This window comes from Pogona vitticeps, chromosome 1 (genome assembly GCF_051106095.1).
Source record: "Pogona vitticeps strain Pit_001003342236 chromosome 1, PviZW2.1, whole genome shotgun sequence".
Lineage (NCBI taxonomy): Eukaryota > Metazoa > Chordata > Lepidosauria > Squamata > Agamidae > Pogona > Pogona vitticeps.
Genome location: NC_135783.1, coordinates 2104819 through 2127438, shown reverse-complemented (window position 1 = coordinate 2127438; position 22620 = coordinate 2104819). Strand labels below are relative to the sequence as shown.

General features: G+C 47.5%; 1 protein-coding gene across 4 annotated transcripts in view; it reads left to right on the top strand.

Annotated features, from left to right (window-relative positions):
• Positions 1 to 8228, top strand: part of FZD3 (frizzled class receptor 3) — a 36032-nt gene extending 27804 nt beyond the window's left edge. For 3 of the 4 annotated variants that reach the window (XM_020812600.3, XM_078381379.1, XM_072986033.2), the window contains exons 5-7: positions 3270 to 3418; positions 6248 to 6481; positions 7309 to 8228. In XM_020812600.3, coding sequence (XP_020668259.3) covers positions 3270 to 3418; positions 6248 to 6481; positions 7309 to 7522 — 597 coding nt within the window. In that variant the 3' untranslated portion in view covers positions 7523 to 8228. The remainder of the gene's footprint in view (positions 1 to 3269; positions 3419 to 6247; positions 6482 to 7308) is intronic. The other variant, XM_078381385.1, reaches the window with a different exon arrangement.
• The last annotated feature ends 14392 nt before the right edge of the window (positions 8229 to 22620 follow it).

Below are 22620 nucleotides of genomic sequence, written 5' to 3'. Positions count from 1 at the left end.
TGTCTCCGTGGCCCTCGCTCCAGATCAGAAATGGGCACCATGCACACAGAGAGCCTGAAGATTTAACATTTTCTTTCGACTGAAGCACTCGTCCTCCTTCCGCTTTGCTGGCTGTGAGATTCTGAGACCAGTCCTTTTTTTAAAAAGAAAAACCTCCCAGGCTCTGCTCAGGCATACAGTACTTCCTCTCGCCATATGGAGAAGTGGGAAGCGGCCGGAGATCCGTCGGGTTTTTTGTTTGTTTGTTTGTTTTTTAACATTGCAGTCAGCCTTGGCAATGCAGGTAAAGGAGGGTGGCTGGGAGGGGGGGTGAGATAAGCGTAGGATCTCCTGGCCTGAATGTTTTCTCTCTTCTTCCCTGGGAAGAGAGACTCCAGAAAGGCAAGGCCCACTTGCTGCTGCCTTCCCGTTGGAGGCCATCCCAGGAGGAAAAATGTGGGAACAGATCCACATGGTTCTTCTTTTAAGAAATCCGCCTGGATCAGAAACTTTGCTCGCCATTTGGTCTCAGCCATTCTGCCGTTAGGAAAAGCAGCGGCAGTTCAGAATCGGGGCGGGTGGAGGGTTGGTCTGGAAACGCGGGTGGTGCAGCCTAGCCCTCCCCTGCCCTGTGAGCCGCGTCAGGGGAGGGGGGGACGGGCAGACCCCAACAGCCTGTGAATTTTTACAAGGCTTTTTATCCCTCCATATCAAGTGGGGTCAACCGTCACTTCATTGTCTCGCCCCCGCTCGGCATCTCTCGCCTGTCATTATCGCCACTTTCTGCTTCAGGGCGACAAGTGATGCTGACGATGGCTGACAAGCGTTATAAAAGGCTGTACATCCTTCAGGTGCTCGGAAAGCTTCCTAGGTGGCATTGTGTAGGGCGTCCAGACCCTTTGGCGTTCAAGCGCGGGTCGAAGGAAAAGCAAGCAGGGCTGGTGCTCATGAACCTTTAAAAACATGCTGCTGCTTATATACTTCCCTATAGTGCTTACAGCACTCTCTGGGTGGTTTGTAATTTAATAATGCAGGCTACATCTTATCTTATAAGATGTAAAATGCCCGTTTCCAGGCACAATTCAAGAGTGTTGGTTCTAACCCTATAAAGCCCTAAATGTCTTGTGCCAAACCTATCTAAAAGCCTGCATTTCTGTTTATGAGCCTGCTCTGGCATTAAGATCATCAAGAGCAGCCTTAATCTTTCAGTCCCACCACCTTCACATGTACGCCTGGTGGGGACCCGGGAGAGGACCTTCTCTGTGGCTGCTCCTTTAAACTCTGGAACTCCCTCCCACTGGAGGCCAGCCTGGCCCCATCTTGGCTGTCCTTCCACATGCAGGCAAAGACCATGCCCTTCAGACAAGATTACCCCTTAGTGATTGGCTGGCCAAGTGGTTTTTTTTTTTTTAATGGATGGTTGCTCCTTACGGTTTTGAATCTGTTTTTGGAGTTGTTTTGCTTACCGTTTCTTAGCGTGGTATTTGTTTGATCCTTTCTAGTATTTCCAGTTGTTTGCTTTAAATACATTAGTGGCGTAAGCCGCTATAGGTCCTTTTTAAGGAGAAAGGTGGAGTAAAAATATTTCAAGTAAAGAAATAGAAGAAATGAGAGTAGGGTGATAGCTTTTATTGGATCACTAAGGCAGCATGTATGCAGAGTTTTCTGTGCAATTACAGAAATGGCTCTTGTGCTGCTGATGAGTGCAGATGGTCACCTTCCTACTGTTCTCGTGGTTTGTTCATAGATGACATGAGTTGAGGCAGAGAATGTGACCTTGGCCTATGCAGCTGACTTTTTGGAAGGGAGGAAGCAAGCAAGCAAGCAAGCCTTCCCTTAATCCAGCGGTCCCCAAATGTTTTGGGACCGTGGACCAGCTGAGCCTCTGAGGAAAGTGGGGCACACACCCCTGCGCTCGTGTGCGCTCTCTCAGGTGCATGCATGAAGTGATGGGCGCGTGCGTGCCAGCCCCACCGTAAGCACTTCCCCACCCCTTTGCACATGCTGAGGAGCACCCGCACGCCTGCACGTGCGCCTGCCCACCCCTTCACATGTGTGAAGGGGTGGGACAGTGATCACGCCGGTGCTGGCACATGTGTGTGTGTGTTTGTGTGTGCAAAGCAGCTGTGGGAAGGGGAGCGCGTGCGGGGGTGACGAGAGGTCTGCCTCTGCGGCCTGGTCCGGCTCAGGCCAGGGACCAGGACCGGGGGGTGGGGGGGGAGGTTGACGACCTTTTCGATAAGCCTTCATGGATTGCTGGATAGCTCAATGGTTTAGGCATTTGGCTGCAGAGCCAAAGGTTGGGAGTTCGATTCCTTGACAGGGGCTGGACTCGATGATCCTTGGGGGTCCCTTCCAGCTATGCAGTTCTAAGATTATTCTTATCCCCTCCTCTGTAAAGAAACAACCAACAGACTGGATCAGGCCACAGAACTCCTGCACGGGCATCCCTTTTTTCCTCACCTCGCTCCTAACCCCTCTTCGTGCCAGCCCTTCTCCAGCACCCGCACTCCCAAAGCATCCCTTCCCTCCAGCTTGCACAGCCACTCGGCTTAAAAAGAGCCTTCTCCCCCGGCACCAGGGAGGCCCCCTTTTTTTCAGCCCTAATTGCTTAGCCAAGAGTTGCTGATTGAGACGGGTCAGACTCTGTGGCGAGGGTTAAGCCTTCCTAGCTGCAAGCTGCCCCCACCCTCCGTGTTTCAATTAGGCTTGAAAAGAGACTCCTATTGTTACCCACAGAAGTCCTTTCTTTTTTTCTTTCTTTCTTGTAAGCTTCCTGGCTCCATGGGGAGCAGCGCATAAGGGGAAGGGCGCAGGTGGGTTGGGGAGAGCCACAGAAGCTGCATCGGAACAGCTTCCACCACGCAGCTGTGTGTTTGCGATCTCAGCAAACTTGGTAGCAAGAGGGCCGTTGAGTGGCATAACTTGCAACTACGACCTTGAAGCCATTGCCTCTCTGTTCTTACGGTTGGATCCTGGAAAAGATTAGTCCGAAAAAGCACATTTTCCAGCCCCTGCTTCTGTTAGCGTGTTGGAACCATTTGAGGACACCGAGAAACTCTGCTTTCAGCCGACCTTTTCCTTTGTGACATGACTTAAATGGCCTGGGTTTAAAACCACCCCCTCTGGGCTCTGCCAGCCACGTTGCATCCTAAAGACAGGAGACCGAGACGCGCAACTGACCGTCGCCTTTTGCCTTCAGCGGTGCTTCAGGGTGAGTTTTCAGAGGGACGTACAGACACGTGGCAGGTGGTCTCACGTGTGCGCTTGCCTTCTCTCTTTTTTTTCAGGTCACGCAGATGAGTCGCCCGGACTTGATCCTGTTTTTGATGAAGTACCTCATGGGCCTTGTCGTGGGGATCCCGTCTGTCTTCTGGGTCGGCAGTAAGAAGACCTGCTTTGAGTGGGCTAGCTTCTTCCATGGGCGCAAGAAAAAAGAGTGAGTTCTGCCGCGGAGAACCGCAAGAAAAGCATTCCAGGCTGAGTCACAAATTCTTCTCAATTCAAGACAGCTGTAGGGAGCTTGGCTACTAAGGCTCCACCTAGTGACGCCCTACAGGTTTCCTCTTTTTCCAGGTGCTCCTGGTTTACGAGTCACATGCCCTTGCTTCCTTTTACCTGCGTCCCCCCAGGGGAAGATGCACATCTTGCCCTTCAGAAGAATGCCTGGATGCGGCAGCCGGATCTTCTCCCTTCCCCTGTTAATTGTTGGTTGGTTAATTAATTAATTAATTAATCTGAGCATTCAGCCTGGAGGCCAGCAGTGCATCATGGCCTCTCCCAATTTGAAGAGACCCTTGTCCAGCAGGCCGAGGCAAAGAGGCGGTCCCGAAAGCAACAAAACCAGGGAGCTGGACAGGGGACACATGGTATTTGTATTCAGCGCACTGTAGAAGGGATGGTCACTCTCAAATTGGCCTTCTCAGCCACACTAGGTGCTGCTCCAAGTCCTCTGTTCAGAGCACGTTCCCATCGTCTCTCGAGACTGAAGGGTGCCTAATTATAATTGAACATTTCTCAGGGTCTCGATTGCTTTGCTATGAAAATTTGCAGCATGCCAAAGAACTGTGGCCCCCACTGTGCATAAAGGGCACAGTGTATCTCTCCCCCCCCCCCCGGCCCCAGATTGTGTTCCAACTTGCAAGAGCAAGACTATGAAAAGAGCTTAGGATGACTGTAGCAGCTCAAGGGCAAAAAAGTGCCAACCAAATGGTCCAAGGATGTCTGAATTTGTGACTGAATACAATTCTTTGTTTATTATTTAAAATATTTTTGCACACACACACCTCTCTCCGAAAAAAGGACCCAAGGCAGCTTACATGCTAAAAACACAATATTGAAAAGCAAAAGCAAAGTGTGCTGCTTATATACTGTATCAAAGCACTCTCTAGGTCAGGGGTCTCAAACATGCGGCCCGGGGGCCATTTGCGGCTCCCCAGATGATAGTTTGTGACCCTCGCCTTGCCTGCCCCCCCAAAGCGCCCACACATCCTCTGATATCAAGAGTAAAAAAAAGCCTTGCTCGCCGGCTCTCTCCCAAGACAGCACCTCTTGCACCCTCCATTCAGAACTGCAGCCTGCCAGCCAGCCCACCTGTATGTCGGCTAAGGAAACTCCTGGCCGGCTTCCTCGAGAGCTTGGTCCGCTTGGCGGAAAATCTGATGCGGCCCAGCCTCACCCAGACTCTGCCTCTAGCGGCCCCCAGGTAAATCGAGTTTAAAACCCCTGCTCTAGGTGGTCTAAAATTTAATTATGCAGGCTACACATTGCCTGCTCCCCCGCCCCCAGCAAACTGGGTACCCAGTTGACCAACTTCAGAAAAATAGAAGGCTGGGTGAACTTCCGGATTGAGCCCAGGTCGTGAGCAGAGTTTTGGCTGCAGTTCTGGAATTTAATCACTGTGCCATGAAGGTCCTCAAAAGGAGCTAAAATTTAAAGCTAAAAACAATGAGCTATTAAAATATTAAACAAATTAATAACATTATCTTAGGAATGTTTGGCAAAGCAGTACTAAAACAGATTTAGAAGTAATAAAATGCAAACGATCTCATTTTAAAACGTCTCCCAGATGGTCCATCACTAAAGAAGAGCCTGCCTGCAGAGAAAGGTCTTAGCCTGCTTGTGGAAGGACAGCAAAGATGGGGCCAGGCTGGCCTCCAGTGGGAGGGAGTTCCAGAGTCTGGGAGCAGCCACAGAGAAGCCCTTCTCCCATATCCCCACCAAATGCACCTCTGAAGGTAGTGGAACTGAGAGTAAGGCCTCTCCTGATGATTTTAACATCCGAGCTGGCTCATAATGGGAAAAGCAAAGCGTGCTGCTTATATACCGCCCCATAGCACTTCAAGCACTCTCTGGGTGGTTTACAATTTAATTATGCAGGCTACACATTGCCCCCCCACTGACCTCGGAAGGATAGAAGGCTGAGTCAACCTTGAGCCGGCTACCTGGGATTTGAACCCCAGGTCGTGAGCACAGTTTTAGCTGCAGTACAGTGATTTAACCACTGTGCCACGAGGCTCACTAGACATTCATATCCATCTGTCAACTGTGATAGCGATATTTCAGGGTTTCTGTCTCGTTGGTTGTACCATTTTTTTTTTGGACCTTACAGACAGGAAACCTAGGTTGTGCCCAAAATTTGCATTACAGATGCCTGACTAAAGAGTGCTCAGTCAATTCATATTTAAAAGGCTACCTGGAGAAGGCCAGTGTCTCCCCTCACAGTCTAATAATGGCCGAAAATTTCTTTAACCAGCTTTGGTGTGGATGTTAGCCTTGAAAAAAGAAGACTGAGGGGAGATATGATTGCACTTTTCAAATACTTGAAAGGTAGTCATAGAGAGAAAGGGCAGGATCTGTTCTCAATCATCCCAGAGTGCAGGACATGTAAGAATGGGCTCAAGCTACAAAAAGCCAGATTTAGGCTGAATATCAGGAAAAGCTTCTTAACTCTTAGAGCAGCACAACAATGACCTTGGGAGGTGATAAAATGCTCCAGCATTGGAGGCCTTCAAGAGAAAATTGGACAATTATCCATCAGATTTGCTTTGATTTGAATTCATGCCCTGAGAAGGGGGGGAGTTGGACTCGATGGCCTCATGGGCCCCCTCTCAACTCTGTTATTCTATGATTCTGTGTTATACATAGAATAAAAATAGGCACCCCCAGTTCACAGTGGGTCATCAGCGGAACCTTCCTGTACCCTATTTGTTGCTGTCTATCTTTCCTGTGGTTCAAATAACCAGAAATGACTTGTTTTGTTCTGTAGAGTTGTGAATGAGAGCCGGCAAGTGCTTCAGGAACCCGATTTTGCCCAGTCGCTCTTGAGAGACCCCAACACTCCCATCGTCCGCAAATCCAGAGGAACCTCCACCCAGGGGACCTCGACTCATGCCTCTTCAACTCAGCTGGCCATGATGGATGACCAGCGAAGCAAGGCTGGCAGCGTCCATAGCAAAGTCAGCAGCTACCACGGCAGTTTGCATCGGTCACGTGACGGCAGGTGAGGAAAATGAGATCTTGTTCTGCTGAGACATCGGCGGCAAGGCGCAGGTTGACATTAAAGCAGAGGGTAGGGCAGCCTCCTCCACCTATATCGATGCCTGCCGTCCCCACCCCCGGATGTATGGATTTTCAACTCCCATATTCCCAGGCCTGGCTCATGCCTCCACCTGCACACTTCTGGAGGACACCAGCTCAAATTAAGCTGGTCGACTGCCTCTGATAAGAGTGCCAAGAGCCAAATCCCACATTATGGGAGAAGCAGATTTCTTACCGTTACTGCGCTCGCCCTCCATGCGGCTGAGGAATAAGACATGCAGCTAGGACAGCAGCTCGTAGTTAGAGCATTTTAATAATTTGATTATATGTTTTGTTCATGCTTTATAGATTTCAACACTTTGTGTAATCGCTTTTTAATGCTTTGCTTGTATTTTATATGTCTTTTCAATGTTGTAAACCACCTTCATTCCCTTCAGCGGGGAGAAAGGTGGTATACAAATGGGTGAAGGACGCTGATGTTTATTCCCTGATGATCAAGCACGAAAGAAAAAGATTTGCAAAATGCTTGTGTTAGGATAAATGGACATCGGTTACTTCTCGAGAGAGCCCGGCTTCTAAGGACAGGCTCGGCGTGTTGCGTGCTTCTGTTCTACATGGAGATGCCCAGGAGTGGAAGGACAGATGCTCTGTGTGCCAAGACAATCTGCTTACCTGACTTCTGTGCAGATCTGTGAGGGCGAGGGGTTGGTGGGGTGAGCGGGCGGGCGGGCGGGGGAGTCCGTGCATCCTTTCCTGTGTTACTGAAGCCGTTGAGTCTTTATGAATTAGGTATACCCCCTGCAGTTACCGTGGGATCGAAGATCGGCTACCTCATGGCAGCATGTCCCGGCTGACTGACCACTCCCGGCACAGCAGCTCCCACCGACTCAACGACCAGTCCCGCCACAGCAGCACCAGAGACCTCAGTGGCAACCCGGTGACCCACATCACCCACGGCACCAGCATGAACCGGGTGATCGAAGAGGACGGGACCAGCGCTTGACCGACACTTCTCGTCTTCCCTCCGCCCGGTTTTCACAGAGCAGCACTGGTTTCTTTATAGAACAAAAAACAAAACAAAACAAAACAAAAAAGCTCAGTGTTACCCCCTCAGATCAGGTACTAACTCTCCTTTGAGCTCTGCTTTGTGCCCTAGCCAGCAAATGTTCTCAGCAATCTTTGCCTCTAAGCGAGAAGCTGCTGGATCGAATCTGCAAGCGAATGGCCGACTGACACTCGCCTTTTTTTAACTCCTCGGTATGACTTTTATTTATTTGGCCATGGTTCGTGCTCAGCCACTGAATCTTTTTAAGTTTTTTTTTTGTTACTGATCTATCCCTATGCTTCTATGAAATAGCAAATGGTTAACGTCCTGTGGAAAGCTCTCTCCCCCCCCACTCCCTCCAGGATAGTAGAAGGTGGTCTTTTATTTCGGAGGGGGGAAAGTGATTCTCCCCATCGTTTTTGACTAGATAATGAATTACGTAGTTTGTAGTTCTCATGCACCCCAGAGGGTGGGTTGCATACAAAAAAAAACTGTACAAAGGACATCTGTAGGGAATCAGCGGGAGACTTGAGGCAATTACACTGGAAATGCAACACAAGGATAATGGACCGGGAGGCTCTGCCGAAGGGGCCTTGGCTCTTAACTGAAATTGCTCAGCCTGGTTGCAAGGAGGGAGGGAGGGAGAATGTGAAAGCTTGGCCCCCTTAGCTGCTTCTATTGTCTGCACGTTTGTAGAAAACACTCCAGTCTCTTATTTTGATTACAGTCTTTACACAGGGAAAGGGGAAGTATTTGAGTTCCATGTAATGTACCCAAAATTGAATCCAGTAGCTCCCTAAAGCCCTTGGTGAATTTGAATGAAAGAGATGGTCAGTTTGGGTACTTTTTTTTTGCAGTCCTTAGGGGTACAGTGTTATGGAAATCTAGGTGCACGTGCGACAGCATGCACGCACGCACACGCACACACAAAATTGCAAGCCCCCCCCCTCCTGACCCCTTTCAGCCTCAGTGCCTTGAACAGCCTCTTGCTGTATCTGGGGCATTCTTTGGAGAGAAGGGTTAATTGTAGTTATTAAGACGTCAAGAAAGGCTTGGATGGGATGGGAGAGGCCAAGGGCACCCGGACCCATCAGGGACCTTTGATAAATCGGTCAGCCATTTGAAGGAGGGATGTTTCCCAAGTCTTGCAGCAGCCCTTAAGGAGAAATGGCTAAATTTCCTCCTGGCCTCCTGTCGTGAGTTTAAATGGTGATCAGGGTCTTGCGACTTTGGGGGTGCTGTAGGCAAAGCCACACATACGCCACGCTCTCAGTTCAGGGACGAAGGAGGCACACACGCCGGGCTAAGCATTTCCTAGTGGGAACACTCCTGTTTTAGGGTGTGGGGCAGGTGGCACGAGGGTCGTGCTGGTCTTAGGTTTCCCAGACGGGAAATGCCATCACCCCAGCAGAGTAAAAAAATCCCTGCTGGTCCAGTTCTCCTGGATCGTGCCACACTGCTTCCAGCATCCCTGTTGTGCAGCGAGGCGCCGGCTGCCTCCTTGAACAAGGGCAGAAAAAAATGCATGGACTCTTTGTGCAAGCGGATGCTGCGGATGCAGGATGCGACACCTGGACGTGAGCCTCTGAAGTAGGAAATGGGCCACGGGTGCTGAGATGCCAAAAACTTTACCACCAGTCCCGTGGCGCCAGGAGGACTGGAGGGCTCCGGGTTCTGCCTGAGTGGCCTCCTGTAGCATCTCTATTGCAGACCGCTTGGGAAGCTCACTTCTTTTCCAAAACCATTTAGGGTAAGGGGGGGAGGAGTCTTGGCCTTAGCACTAAGATTCCTGTCAGGTACACCCAAGACTCTTTGCATGCCACCTGTCATGACTTTTTTGGACCCTGGGCCAGGCGTGAAGCTGTTTGTTGCCTCCTTGCTTCTTCTTTCAAAACTATTCAGGACTCAAAGGGGACGAAATGGAGGTCGCACTCCCAGAACTTCCAGTTTAAGATTCCAACCCTGTAGGTGCTTCATGGTTCACCCCGTGAGCCTTCGTGCCAGAGCCAGGTTCCAAGCCAGGCGTTGACTTGGTCTTTCTTCACCCCTGTGAATGATATGCAAACGAATAACTCAAATATGCAAATGTAAAGCCCTTGGAGAAAGCGTCGGCCAGATCGCTTTAGGTAAACTTGATTTTTATAAGGCAGGGCGATGGGCGAGAGTTTGGCGTGCTTCCCTGAGGAAGCACTGGTTTGTTTGTTCGCTTCGAACCTACCTCACCTGCTGCTGTAACGCCTGCTGCTAGGAAACGGGGCATTAGCGCTCTCGTTCTTTTGGATCTGTGTCGCAATGTACAGTAGCTAAACAACACGCCAGCCCCCCAAAATTCAACGCTGTCATCTACGAATGAGACGGCAACCTTATTTTCTCTTCCAGAGATTTTGGCTCTTTCCTCAATACTGTCTTCTACTTGCATGGCATAATCTCAAAGACGTAAAGGAAAAACAAGTGGTTCTTCGGGTCTGAGGCATCGTTGCTGCCACAAAAGGCAAGCCATCTGTTTTGTTTTCTCCAACTTCAGACTGGATCGTGGTGAGGTCCAAGTCCCTTTGCTTCGTAATGGGAGAGGGTTCTTCAAGTGGCTTTTAAAAGCCTAACTGGATGTGAACGGCATGAATACAAATGCCATGCACATTTTTTGTTGTTGTTGTTTCATACGGGAACAAATATGAGAGCAGAAAGACTCCCTGGGAAAGGAAGAATGCTAGGAAGTGGCTAAACTGTGGCTGCCTTATTCAGGACATAGCCTGAGAAGACGAGAGTCGTTGGAAGACATTCGTGCTAGGAAAAGAGGAAGACCACACACGAGTTGGACGGACTCCCTACAGAAAGCCACAGGCTTGAGTTTGCAACACCTGAGCCGGGCTGCTGAAGACAGGCCCTCTTGCAAGCCATTCATTCATCGGGTCCCCATAAGTTGGAAGCAACAGCAGCGACAGCAAAGTATGCTGGGGAGTTCAAGTCCTTCTGTCCCTCTCATCATTCTAGCCCTCAATGTCAAAGAGAGACAAAGAACCTCCCCCCCCCACCCCCAGGATGTAGAAAATTTGGTTTTATTCACAAAAGTACCAAAGGAATTTTGACCAAGTCATTTCTTTTACGAGCTCCTTCGAGCACTTGTTAAAAGGAGAAAAGGGGGATAACACAACTGTTAACTATGAGAAGATATTCTTGTAAAAGTAATTTAGAAATGAAAATAGCTCCTCCCAAGCAGCCCTCTACATCTCAGGAGACGCCACCGGTTGGCATTTCCCTGCAAACCACGACTCTAGAGAGGATATGTTTAGTCAAAACTGACAGGAGAGAGAGAGAAAGTTAACGCTTCTCTTTGCCACCTCCCACAGCACAACAGCGGTTCACCGTTCGCAGCCGGGATTATATCACAAAAAATGTGCACACTGTTCCATTTCGTGCAGCTCCCCTTCAGTTTGGCCCTAAGGCGGCAAAATGGCAACTGCCCGTGAGACCTTTTCTTTGTCCAGGGTCTGCAGCCGTTTCGGGGACTCCTCTCCGCACTTTGCTTCCAGCAGAACTGGTGGTTTTGCAGCATCTCCATAGGAGGTTAGAATCTGGGCCTCCTTCTAACCATTTTTGCCTTGTAAACGTTGGGGTGAATGGCAAACGGGGACAGGGTGGAGGAAAGCCCTCTTGTCCAGCAACTGCGTGGGAAGAAGCCGGCCTTAGAGAGTCTGGAGTTTGCATAAAACTCCATAACCTTCTGAACTTCTGAGATAACCTGTGAGCTTTTGCTTAAGTTTGCTTGCCCATCAGAGAGGGCGTCAAGGGTACCTTGATTCGTGGCAGGACCCGCACAAGTGGGGGAGGTTTCACCCACCCCATTCCACCCGGATTTTACTTTTGTGCAAAACTTCACCACTTCCCAGTCCATGCACACTCATCTTGGGCTGGATTGGGGGTCAGACTCTGTGTATCCATCCCATGATTTTAAAAAAAGAATATCTGAAGTACAGGATTAACCTTCGGTGTGATCAGGCCCAGAAGGAGCATGTTACAAACAGCATCAGTATTTATAATGCATTCTCCCCCCCCCACCCGAAGGAATAATGAAGGCAGAAGGATGATCCTTTTCCAAAGAACTTAGTGACTAACGACATCATGATTCCTTTTGCCTGCATAAACAATGTTTACATCTTGCTTCTTCTTGTTTCTTCAGTGGAGCCAAAATGCTTTAATGGAGCTAAAGTAATACGAAACATGATGAACGATGGAATCGGTTCCTCGAGACGATCCACAGCGTTAACTGCAAAGAGTTGTTTGGAGGGTGTTTTGCAGAAGGTTGTGTAACAAACGACACTTTTAGAGATTTCCCAGCCTCTGCATGTCGTTTCACCCTTCATTTCCCCACACCGCTAATGTGGCTTTGGACAGTCTTTCTGCTTTTTTCCCCTCCCAAAGTCGCTAGCAAAATTAGGTACTGAAGAGTTTTTTTTTAAAGATCAGGTTTTTTTAAAAAATGTTATGCTCAGGTTGCAAGTAGGAAACGGATGCCATGCGCTCTGAGCTGTTAGGTGCTGTATGTTGTCGCTGCTGCCAGAAATGAGACTCGGCCTCTCCTGAGCTTGGTGCTGTTGAAAGACTTCTGTATCTGGCTAAAACAAGGGGAACACAGTTGCCCAGTGCCGAGGTTAGAACAGACACCTGTTCTCAGATAAATGCAGGAATCAGTTGATTCTTATCAGTAGATGTGGAGGTCCTCCTGGTGGTTCTGGAGATGCTGTGGCACACTCCTAACCCCCTTGGATGAGACGCTGCGTAACGGAAAGGTGAGGACAAAGTCCCTGGTTCTGTGCCATGCCCTCTGCCCGGTTTTCTTTTCTTCCTCTCCCTCCCCCCCCGCCTCTGAGGAGGTGGACGCATGGTCAGATCCATACCCTAGCATGCATCGCTTCACTCTCCCACTTCAACCCTAACTAACTCGATAAACCAAATTGCTTCCAGCCTTGATATGGGCAACAGGGATTAAACGAGGCGAGAAGCGAAGAAAGAGCTTTTTCTGTTAGTAGCCAAGGAACCATGTTCATGGATGCTTGGCTTTTAAGCAGGATGGTTTCACCCCAAAAGGATTTTTGCCTAATGTCATTGGGGTGTCGAGGGGTTTGTATTTCGTAGGTGTGTGTTTTCTGGAGTTAATCATGATTTGGCATTCTTGTTTGGTCAAGTGGAAGGATCCCCCATTGCAATAGCAAAAGTGGTTTTGTTTTTTAATGTAAAATCTCTTAGTTCCCAACCCTAGTTTTAAAAGTCCCAGGTACGAATAGCACAGCCTTATGCTCTTGTGAGCCTCGTAGGAAGCAGGGTGGCTTTAGTTTGCTCTTTTTCTGTTCTTGCTGCTGTGATGATTACAGTCATAAAGGAAGGGATTTGAAGGTTTCCGAGTGCGCTTCTCTGCTTGTAAAGGTGTTCACTCTTCTCGTCTGGCATGAGGACCTGCGGTCATCTAACACCACTGCACCCCCCAACGGGTGTCCAGGAATGGGCTTCTCCTTTTAACCTTACTCTTAAAAGCACTTGCTCAGTTCTCTGTCTTCTGCTGCCCTTCTGGCCTCGGGCAAGAGTGTCTTTATTGTTCAAACAGACTGGAATCAGCGATTGACAACGGGACCTCGGGACCTCTGGCTTCTCTGCCACCGTGGTGATCATCCGAGGGCAACCAGTCCCACACCTGCTCCTTCTTTCAGCTCCCTGGAAAATCAGGACAGTTCAGACCAATGATCCAGGTTTTCTCCCTTAGAGCTTCCTAGGTCATGTTTAGAAATCCATCCACTGTACCTCTTAGAGGAAATCAGGTTGGCCTTCCAAGCACAAACCGGTCCCATGCAAAGCTGCATTTTTCTCCATCGCTTAGGACGCTGCAACAGGGTGGATGTGGACTTTTTCCTGGCCAGTATAAGACTTAACCTAAGGTTGCAGGGGGAAAAAAGCCAGTATTTTTTACCAGTGCGGGCCATTTTTGTTTTCATGCATTTTCATGAGGCTATGGGCCTTTTAAAAATAATCTGCTCCAGAATGGTTTACCTCTGATCAACGCAATGGTTTCTTTTCCCCCATTACTGATGGCAACTACGAGTATACATCTCTCCGGCCAGTTTCAGGTTTTGTTATTACTATTTGAAATACGATAAATGCTTTTTAATGCCTAAGGTTCATGTCGAGCAGCTCCCGCTTGGGTCAAAGCATGGAAGCGACTGCTCGTGGCACTCGAGTTCTACTTGCACTAAGCTCCTTTTTAGATTTTTCTCTTGTTTACAGTACACCCCGTGTCCCATTCAGTTTTGTATTCTTAGCACCTTAACTGTGAGTATACAAATGAGTTTCCATAGCATTGGTTGAGCGTTTTGGGCTATGTGTTTTTTTTAAAAATACTGTTTGCAAATTTTAATAAAATGGCCCCATGGAAGGCTAAGTTGACTTTTGTTTACTTTTGCTAAATACCACATTTTTACAGGGAGGGTCAACTGCTGGTAAGTGTACAGTCGCAAACTTAACAGCCATTAAAAGACAGAGCCAGGTTGTTCTCTCCTTTTGATGCGCTTAAGCGCCTGGTTGCTTCATTGTGCTTCGCCCATTTGATCTGACAGGCGACTCCTGCCGTTGGTCAAGTCCTTCTGCCAGTGTTTCCTGGCGTCTTTTAGAGGTGCTAATGACATATACTGGAAATGAAGTTCGTTAGTCTAGCATAAAGGAAGTCGCAACTCAGAAGTGTTTGGGGATCCTGGTTTGACACCATGGCTTTTGACTATGGTGACCCACAAGACTCTCTTCTTTATGCCGAGTGTGTAGTTACTGAAAAGGAAGCCATTTTGAGGGTGGTCTCTCCTTTATGCCGATGATGCCTGTTTCTGTTGCTTTTTGTCACCAAACACACACCGGGGAAGTAGTCCAGAACGACAAAGGCTATTTGGGCTTCATAACAGGCTGGATGAAAGTGAGCTTACCTCAAGTTAAAACCTGGTAAGGTGGAGGTGCTGCTGGTCAGCCGAAAGTCTCATTCAGGGGCTGGTTTTCTGAAGGTCACATTCCTAGTCTGAGAAAGACACCGTGACTCTTGAAGAGTCAGTCTCTGGACTCCATATGGTGGGGTCACTCTATTTAGTGCCCCAGCCATGACCTTTCCCAGATGGATCTGAGCTGGCAGCAGTCATCCATGTTTTAGTTACATGGCATCTTGACTACTGCAATGCGATCTACATGGGGCTACCCTTGAAGAGGGCCTCGGATCTTCCTTGGGGGTAATATATGGCATCTGGGCTGCTGACTTATACACACTCTTGAAATGATCCCAATATTAAAGGACCTTTTTGTGCCCGTGCAACTTGGATTTCCAAGGCCAGTTCAAGCTGTCCGTTTTAACCTTTAAAGCGCTTAATTGCTTTGGACATACCTATTGAACCACTGTTGGTTTTGTTACGAACCTGCCTCTCAAGAGCCCCATGTCATGTGCAAATCTGCTCAAAGAGTATGCAGGGGAAGGGCGTTCTTCTTCCAGACTTTGGAAGGCACTCCCTTGAAGCTGTAACTAGATCCTGATCCTGAGGCTTTTAAGAAGCACGTGAAGAACATGTGAAGAACAAGCTGGCCTTTCAAACTTGTTTTGACTAAGGGCTATATGGGTGAGTTTAACAGTTTTTAATGGGGTGACTTCATTGGTTTTATTGCTCAATTTATTTTCAATTTGCCTTTAATCTGTTTCTAACTCATTTTTAATTATGTTTGTTAGCAGCTTCCAGCTCTTTGCAATAGAAATGCAATAAAGACAGGATAAATAGAATGTCTCTTTAAACTACACTAGCTTTCCACAGCTAGAAGTGTTGGGACGGTTATTCCCATTTGCCCAACCTACGCATGCTGGATGTTGCAGTCCGGCATTTTTGGAGGGTGCCAAGCTGCTGAAGGTTTGTTTTAACGAGCCCTACTGTAATCAGGTAGGTTCACTGGAAAAGACAAGCATGCTGGAGAAAACTGAAGGCAGTGGGAAAAGAGGAGGACCACATACGAGACAGACTGGCTCCATAAAGGGAGCCACAACTTCAGCTTGCAAGATCCGAACAAGGCTTAACGACAGGACCTTTGGGAGTCTTCATAGGTTTAAAAGCGGCACATCACAACAGCCACTAGCAATGGCTTTGCCACAATTTACATCACCTAAATGTGTGTGTGTTTTTCACCACCTTTCAGCATTCGAAAGAACCAGTGGCAAACCTTACCATTGCATGAACACAATTAAAGGTTTCTATAGAGGAAGTGTTTGTTCTTCAGAAAGTATCGGGTTCTACACTGATTTTACTGGTATTTTTCCTGTTACTCCCATGGAGTAAGGCTTGTCTGTCTCAGTTTAATGACTTAACACAACTTTTGGTTACTCCAGGGTTTGCTCTGTAAGGAGCCTCGTGGCACAGTGGTTAAGCTGCAGTACTTCGGTCAAGGCTCCGCTCACAACCCGAGTTTGATCCTGAACAGGCTCAGGTAGCTGGCTGGAAGTGGACTCAGCCTTCCAGCCTTCCGAGGTTGTAAAATGAATACCCAGCTTGTTGGGGGCAACGTGTAGCCTGCATAATTAACCTGTAAATTGCGCAGAGAGTTATGGGGCCGTATATAAGCAGCAGACTTTGCTCTGCTCTGCTCTGCGAGTGCGGTTTTAACGCTATGGCACTTCCTGTTGTTGGAAGTTGATTATAGGATTGCAAGAGTTGGCACCTCAAGTCCCATCAAGTCCAATCCCCTACCAGTCCAGGAAATCCACAGCTAAAGAATGGCTTGGTAGGTGGCCATCCAACCAACCTCTGCTTGGAAATTTCAAATGAAGGGGACTCCGCCAGCCTTCACACACACACAAACACACACACACACACACACACCTCCAGGTAGTCAATGTCACCGGCCAACAACTCTCACTGTTATGTTCTTCCCAACACTTAGTCAAAGTCTCATTTCCTGTAACTTGAATCCATTACTTCTGGTGAGTCCTCGAAAAACAAGCCAGCTCCATCTTCCGCACGACTGACTGTTCTTCAAAGAGCAGAAGAGGAGAGTCCGTTGGAAACTTCTAATGTGCCAAATATATATATTTACAGTGGTGCCTCTCTAGATGATGATAATCCGTTCCACTGAAATCACTGTTTAGCGAAATCATTGTCTAGTAAAAAGCATTTGACCATTGGAATGGATTGAATCCTGTTTAATGCATTCCAGTGGGGAAGAATCGTTGTTGTCTAGCAAAGATCGGACATAGGAAAGCCGCTTTGCGAACCGCCGATCAGCTGTTTAAATTGCTGTCTTGCGAAGCTTAGGTCCTGAAAACACCCGTTTTGTGAGCGCGGAGGGAGCTGTCAAAATCGTCGTCTAGCGAAAATCGGGTTGCGAAGCAGGGACCAAACATTGTCCAGTGAAATTCCCCCATAGGAATCACTGTTCTGCGAATCGCTATAGCGATCGCAAAAAGCCAATGTCTAGCGAAAAAACTGTCATGCGGGGTAACTGTCTAGCGAGGCACCACTGTATATCCCCAAACTCTGGAACAGAAACCCCATCAGAGAAGTGGAGTGCTAAACTTTAAAAAAAGCGAAAGAATTCTTAGAGATGTCCTAGAAAGAAGCGTTTTTGGACATGAATCTCGGCAAGTCAATGCTCCTTCATAACCCAGCGAGAGAAAAAGGGGTGGAATTTTTGCTCCGAGTCAAAGGGCTCTCTGTGGCCAGAGCAGAAAGTTTTGTTCAATTTACTTCTTCCTTTCACTGGTTGTTCTGGGAGGAAGCTCAACCCCCCACTATGTTGAGGTGCTGCCGGTATAACCTGCTTGGTGTCAGCTTCAGAGCCTTGCCTATGGGGATAGCATGAGGGAGAATGGAGTAGAAGAGGTGGGAATATGGGAACAGATTCTGCCCAGCAATTCATTAAGCTTGAAGGCTTCCAAATCGGGACCCTATCTTCAGAGCACTGGTTGGCTTCTAGAGGCCTCATATTCCAAAAGTTAAATCTGGAGACTCCTATTCGTTTCCCATCTAAATTAAAGGGAGGCGTGTGGTCATTACAAAACAGAAACGAAAGAGTAGGCAGTGCCTTTGTAAACTATTAAAAAAACCCACAAAACATATGATCTGCTAGCTTTCATGGATCTGGATCGCCCACTTCATTCGGCTTGTACCAGTGTGAAGAACTAAAGTCCAACAGTTCACGGCAAGAAGAATTTTACTAGGAAAACCTCTCTTTAAGACTTTACAGTTTTTGCAGTGGTACAAGCCTGAGGAAGTGGACGATTCCCCATCCACGAAAGCTAGCAGATCATTTTATATATGTATATATATTAGTAGTCTATAAAGGTATTTTGCCTACCCTTGCGTTTCATTTCCAGAATCTGTTCTAGTGGATTTAAAACTGCTTATTTCCTTTAACTCTGTATATTCATTCTCTCTCTCTCTCTCTCTCTCTCTCTCTCTCTCTCTCTCTCTCTCTCTCTCTATCTATCTATCTATCTATCTATCTATCTATCTATCTATCTATCTATCTATCGCTCTCTGTCTCTCTGTCTTGTACTTGCACTTCTCTTATTGGTTGCGAATTTGCTTCAGTACGTCTCAGTGTGCCCTTTAGGCTATAAACTGCAGCGTAACCCAGGTACAAATTCTATCTGGAAACAGCTAGACCCAACGAGTCCAAACATCCCTCTTGTGAATTCCTGTGATACCTCCAATTTCCTCCAGGCCCCTTCCAGGGAAATACTCTGTTGGGTGAATTTTCTCTCGGACCAAAATGCACCCAACGCTCCGCTGATGAAGATGAAACGGGGCTACTCAGCGCTGTCTTCACTAACTCTTCCTAAAAATGGGTCACGATTCGGGGTGCATGAAAAAGAGCAGGTTTATTTGGTCCCAGCCAAGAACCATGAAAGAGAACAGCTTCCAGGCTCCTCCTCTTGCCACTGGAGAGATGGGGAGCTTGGTTTTTTTCCCCCCCAGGGACATTTTTGCACAGGTCCTGTGAAAGCTCGTAATCCTGCTGTGTTGGCTTTAGCAAAGTGCATCCGTTCATCCCAATGGCTGATGGTGGACGAAGGGTATTCTTCTGCAGCTCTAACCGAATGCTGTAGACCTAGAGATGTCCTAGCTGTCTACAGCTAGCATTGCTTTCATGATGACTCTTTTGCAAACTGAGTAGTTTTCATTGAATTCTGGCAGCGGCAGCTGGACACTGAGTTTTAAGAAATTTGAAAGTGTCTACCCTTGCTGCTTTTATATGTCAGTGGCCAAAATCCCATCGCTTAGCGTGATAAATCTCACTAGAGTAGGCCCATTGAATGGGTGGGGATTTGGTAAGTCTAGTCATCTGCAAGTTCCATGGATTCTAGTAGGTCTACTTGCCGCCCAGAGTGGTCGACCAGACCAGATGGGCGGGATACAAATCAAATAAATAAAATAAATTGAGCTGTGGCTTCCTTTCGAGTAGGCCCGCTTGAATCAGGGGCACTTCTAAAAGAGCAGACTCATATTCTCATTGATTCAACGAGTTCTACACTAAGCAACAGGATTTTGGCCGCTTTGTTATAACATCTGTCTTGCACGCAGGGAGGCAAAAATGAAGCTGGTCATATATATATATATGTTTGTTATAACATCTGTCTTGCATGCAGGGAGGCAAAAATGAAGCATATATATATATATATCATGCCAATCAGCTTTGGCAACCCAGTGCCCCTTTTTTCTGAAGGCGACTCATTTCTCTGCATCCTTTCCCTCCCGGAGCCCGAATCCTGCGTTTAGGCTCCGAGCCACCCACCACCTCTGCCCGACGCTCGTTGTCAAACTCCTCACCCCTTGGAGTCTCGTGGGACCGATTTGCCCGCTTGTGGCTTAGGCAGGGTGGGGTGGCGAGGCCTCTGCCCTCCTCTGCTCCCAGCACCTGTCAATTCAGCCCTGCCAAGTCCAATTAGCAAATGAGCAGGCGCTGAAGAAAGAGGCGGTAATCAAAGTGACACTATTTTGCCCGCCCGGCCCATCGAAACGCTGAGAAAATACGCAAGACAAGCCTTTCAGGTGCTGTGCTGAGCAGCAATTAATGGAGATTGGATTTGTTCTGGAAATATGAACGCCTTGGACATTCTGTTTTGTTTTTTTGTTTTTCAGCTGCACGCAGCCGAGTTGGGTCAAGGCACTGTGTTTTCAGAGTCCCTTCGAATCTTTTCTTGACCTAGAAGCCTCATATTCATGACCAGAAGTTGGCTTTCTCCTGGCCCTCCAGCTACAGCTGTATCCCACCCTTACTCCCGGGAATCATGAACAAGAGCTATGGTGATGGGGAAGAGCTCTTTATGATGACCCAGAATCCTGATGCTTCAATTAATTTGACCCCAAATTGTTCCGTTGCCTTTCAGTTTGACAAAGGGGCTGCCAATAAAGGCAGAATATGGAACAAATGATCAGATTTTCAGGGGGGGGGAAGTACCAAGTTGAGGCTTGAAACTCATCATTGGTTCCCATCAGAGGAAAAGCAGGGAATTCGTATGAGAGACAAAATTGTGGATCTTGTTGGGTCTAACAAATTTGAGCCCAAGAATAAATGCTGTACATCATGATGAAACTGTACAGAAGATTTCAACCAGAGCAGGGATGGCCAAATGGCAGCCTCAAAAATATTCTTTTGCATCATGTCCCACAGATGGTCAGAAGAAAAAGAGTCTCCCTCAGAGCCATCCTTCAACACCCCCCACCCTCTTTCCCCAGCATTTCTCTTCCTTAAAATCTTGATTGCATATTGAAGAGGATTAAGCATGTTGTTATTTAAGAAGTTGAGTGTGAAATGTTGTTTGAGAGGCTTTAGTCTGAGGGACTATGTAACCCTCAGAGAATTGCAGAACACAGTTCCAGGTGCCCATGTTACCCTGTTAAATTCTATCCAACGGGGAAAAACCACTTCCCTAACATTGGACATTAATGACATGTGAGAACATGTTTTAAAAACCCAAATATACATATATACAGTACGAGGAAATGTTTTTTTAAAAGGCAGTTCTACATATATTGTGTGTTCAGTCATTTAGTCGTGTCCGACTCTTCGTGACCCCATGGACCAGAGCACGCCAGGCCCTCCTGTCTTCCACCGCCTCCCGGAGTTGTGTCAAATTCATGTTGGTTGCTTCGATGACACTGTCCATCCATCTCATCCTCGGTCGTCCCCTTCTCCTCTTGCCATCACACCTTCCTAACATCAAGGTTTTTTCCAAGGACTCTTTTCTTCTCATGAGATGGCCAAAGTACTGGAGCCTCAGCTTCAGGATCTGTCCTTCCAGTGAGCACTCAGGGTTGATTTCCTTTAGAACTGATAGGTTTGTTCTCCTTGCAGTCCAGGGGATTCTCAAGAGTCTCCTCCAGCACCACAATTCAAAGGCATCAATTCTTCGGCGGTCAGCTTTCTTTATGGTCCAGCTCTCACTTCCATACAACACTACAGGAAAAACCATAGCTTTGACTATTCGGACTTTTGTTGGCAAGGTGATGTCTCTGCTTTTTAAGATGCTGTCAAGGTTTGTCATTGCTTTCCTCCCAAGAAGCAGGCGTCTTTTAATTTCGTGGCTGCTGTCTCCATCTGCAGTGATCATGGAGCCCAAGAAAGTAAAATCTGTCACTGCCTCCATATCTTCCCCTTCTATTTCCCAGGAGGTGATGGGACCAGTGGCCATGATCTTAGTTTTTTGATGTTGAGTTTCAGACCGCTTTTTGCACTCTTGTCTTTCACCCTCATTACAAGGTTCTTTAATTCCTCCTCACTTTCTGCCATCAGAGTGGTATCATCTGCATATCGGAGGTTGTTGATATTTCTTCCTGCAATCTTAATTCCAGTTTGGGATTCCTCCAGTCCAGCCTTCCGCGTGATGTATTCTGCATATAAGTTAAATAAGCAGGGTGACAATATACAGCCTTGCCGTACTCCTTTCCCAATTTTGAACCACTCATTTGTTCCATATCCAGTTCTAACTGTTGCTTCCTGTCCCACATATAGGTTTCTCAGGAGATGGATAAGGTGGTCAGGCACACCCATTTCTTTTAGGACTTGCCATAGTTTGCTGTGGTCCACACAGTCAAAGGCTTTTGCATAATCAATGAAGCAGAAGTAGATGTTTTTCTGGAACTCTCTGGCTTTCTCCATAATCCAGCGCATGTTAGCAATTTGGTCTCGAGTTCCTCTGCCCCTTCGGAATCCCGCTTGTACTTCTGGGAGTGCTCGGTCCACATACTGCTGAAGCCTACCTTGTATGATTTTGAGCATAACCTTGCTGGCGTGTGAGATGAGTGCAATTGTCCGGTAGTTGGAGCATTCTTTGGCACTGCCCTTCTTTGGTATTGGGATGTAGACTGATCTTTTCCAGTCCTCTGGCCACTGTTGAGTTTTCCAAACTTGTTGGCATATTGAATGTAGCACCTTAACAGCATCATCCTTTAGGATTTTAAATAGTTCGACTGGAATGCCATCACCTCCACTGGCCTTGTTGTTAGCCAGGCTTTCTAAGGCCCACTTGACTTCACCTTCCAGGATGTCTGGCTCTAGACATATATCGGGGGTGGGGAATTAAATCAGTTCTGCTTATGCTAACCTAATATATCACGTACACATTTCCATAGAGTCAATTGGTTTTGGATACTACATATTCTTTTCTACGTTTTAGCGCACCCACAAAAACCTGGGCTCACCTTGCACAAACACCTGAGTCATATTGACAGCAGGTCAACATTCCTTTTGTTGGAGGAATATTGGAGCTGAGTTGCCATCCCAGAAAAAGGGGGCCTCGGGCCGCCTTTTTCTCCAGAAACAGAAGGACCTTGGAAGGGTGTTTTCATAAAAGAGTAAATAATCTTTTTGGACATGTTGCTCCCAAGCCATAAAGAAGCTAAAGCTGGCATTTTGGCTTGCCTCCAGAAGCGGTTGGGAAGTTAATGGCCATGTTCTAACACAGGCAGGATGCGCTCCAGAAAACACTTGAGGGAGGGGGGGGAGACAGAATAAACATCAAAAAAAAAGAAAAGGAAAAAAATCAAAGTGCAAAA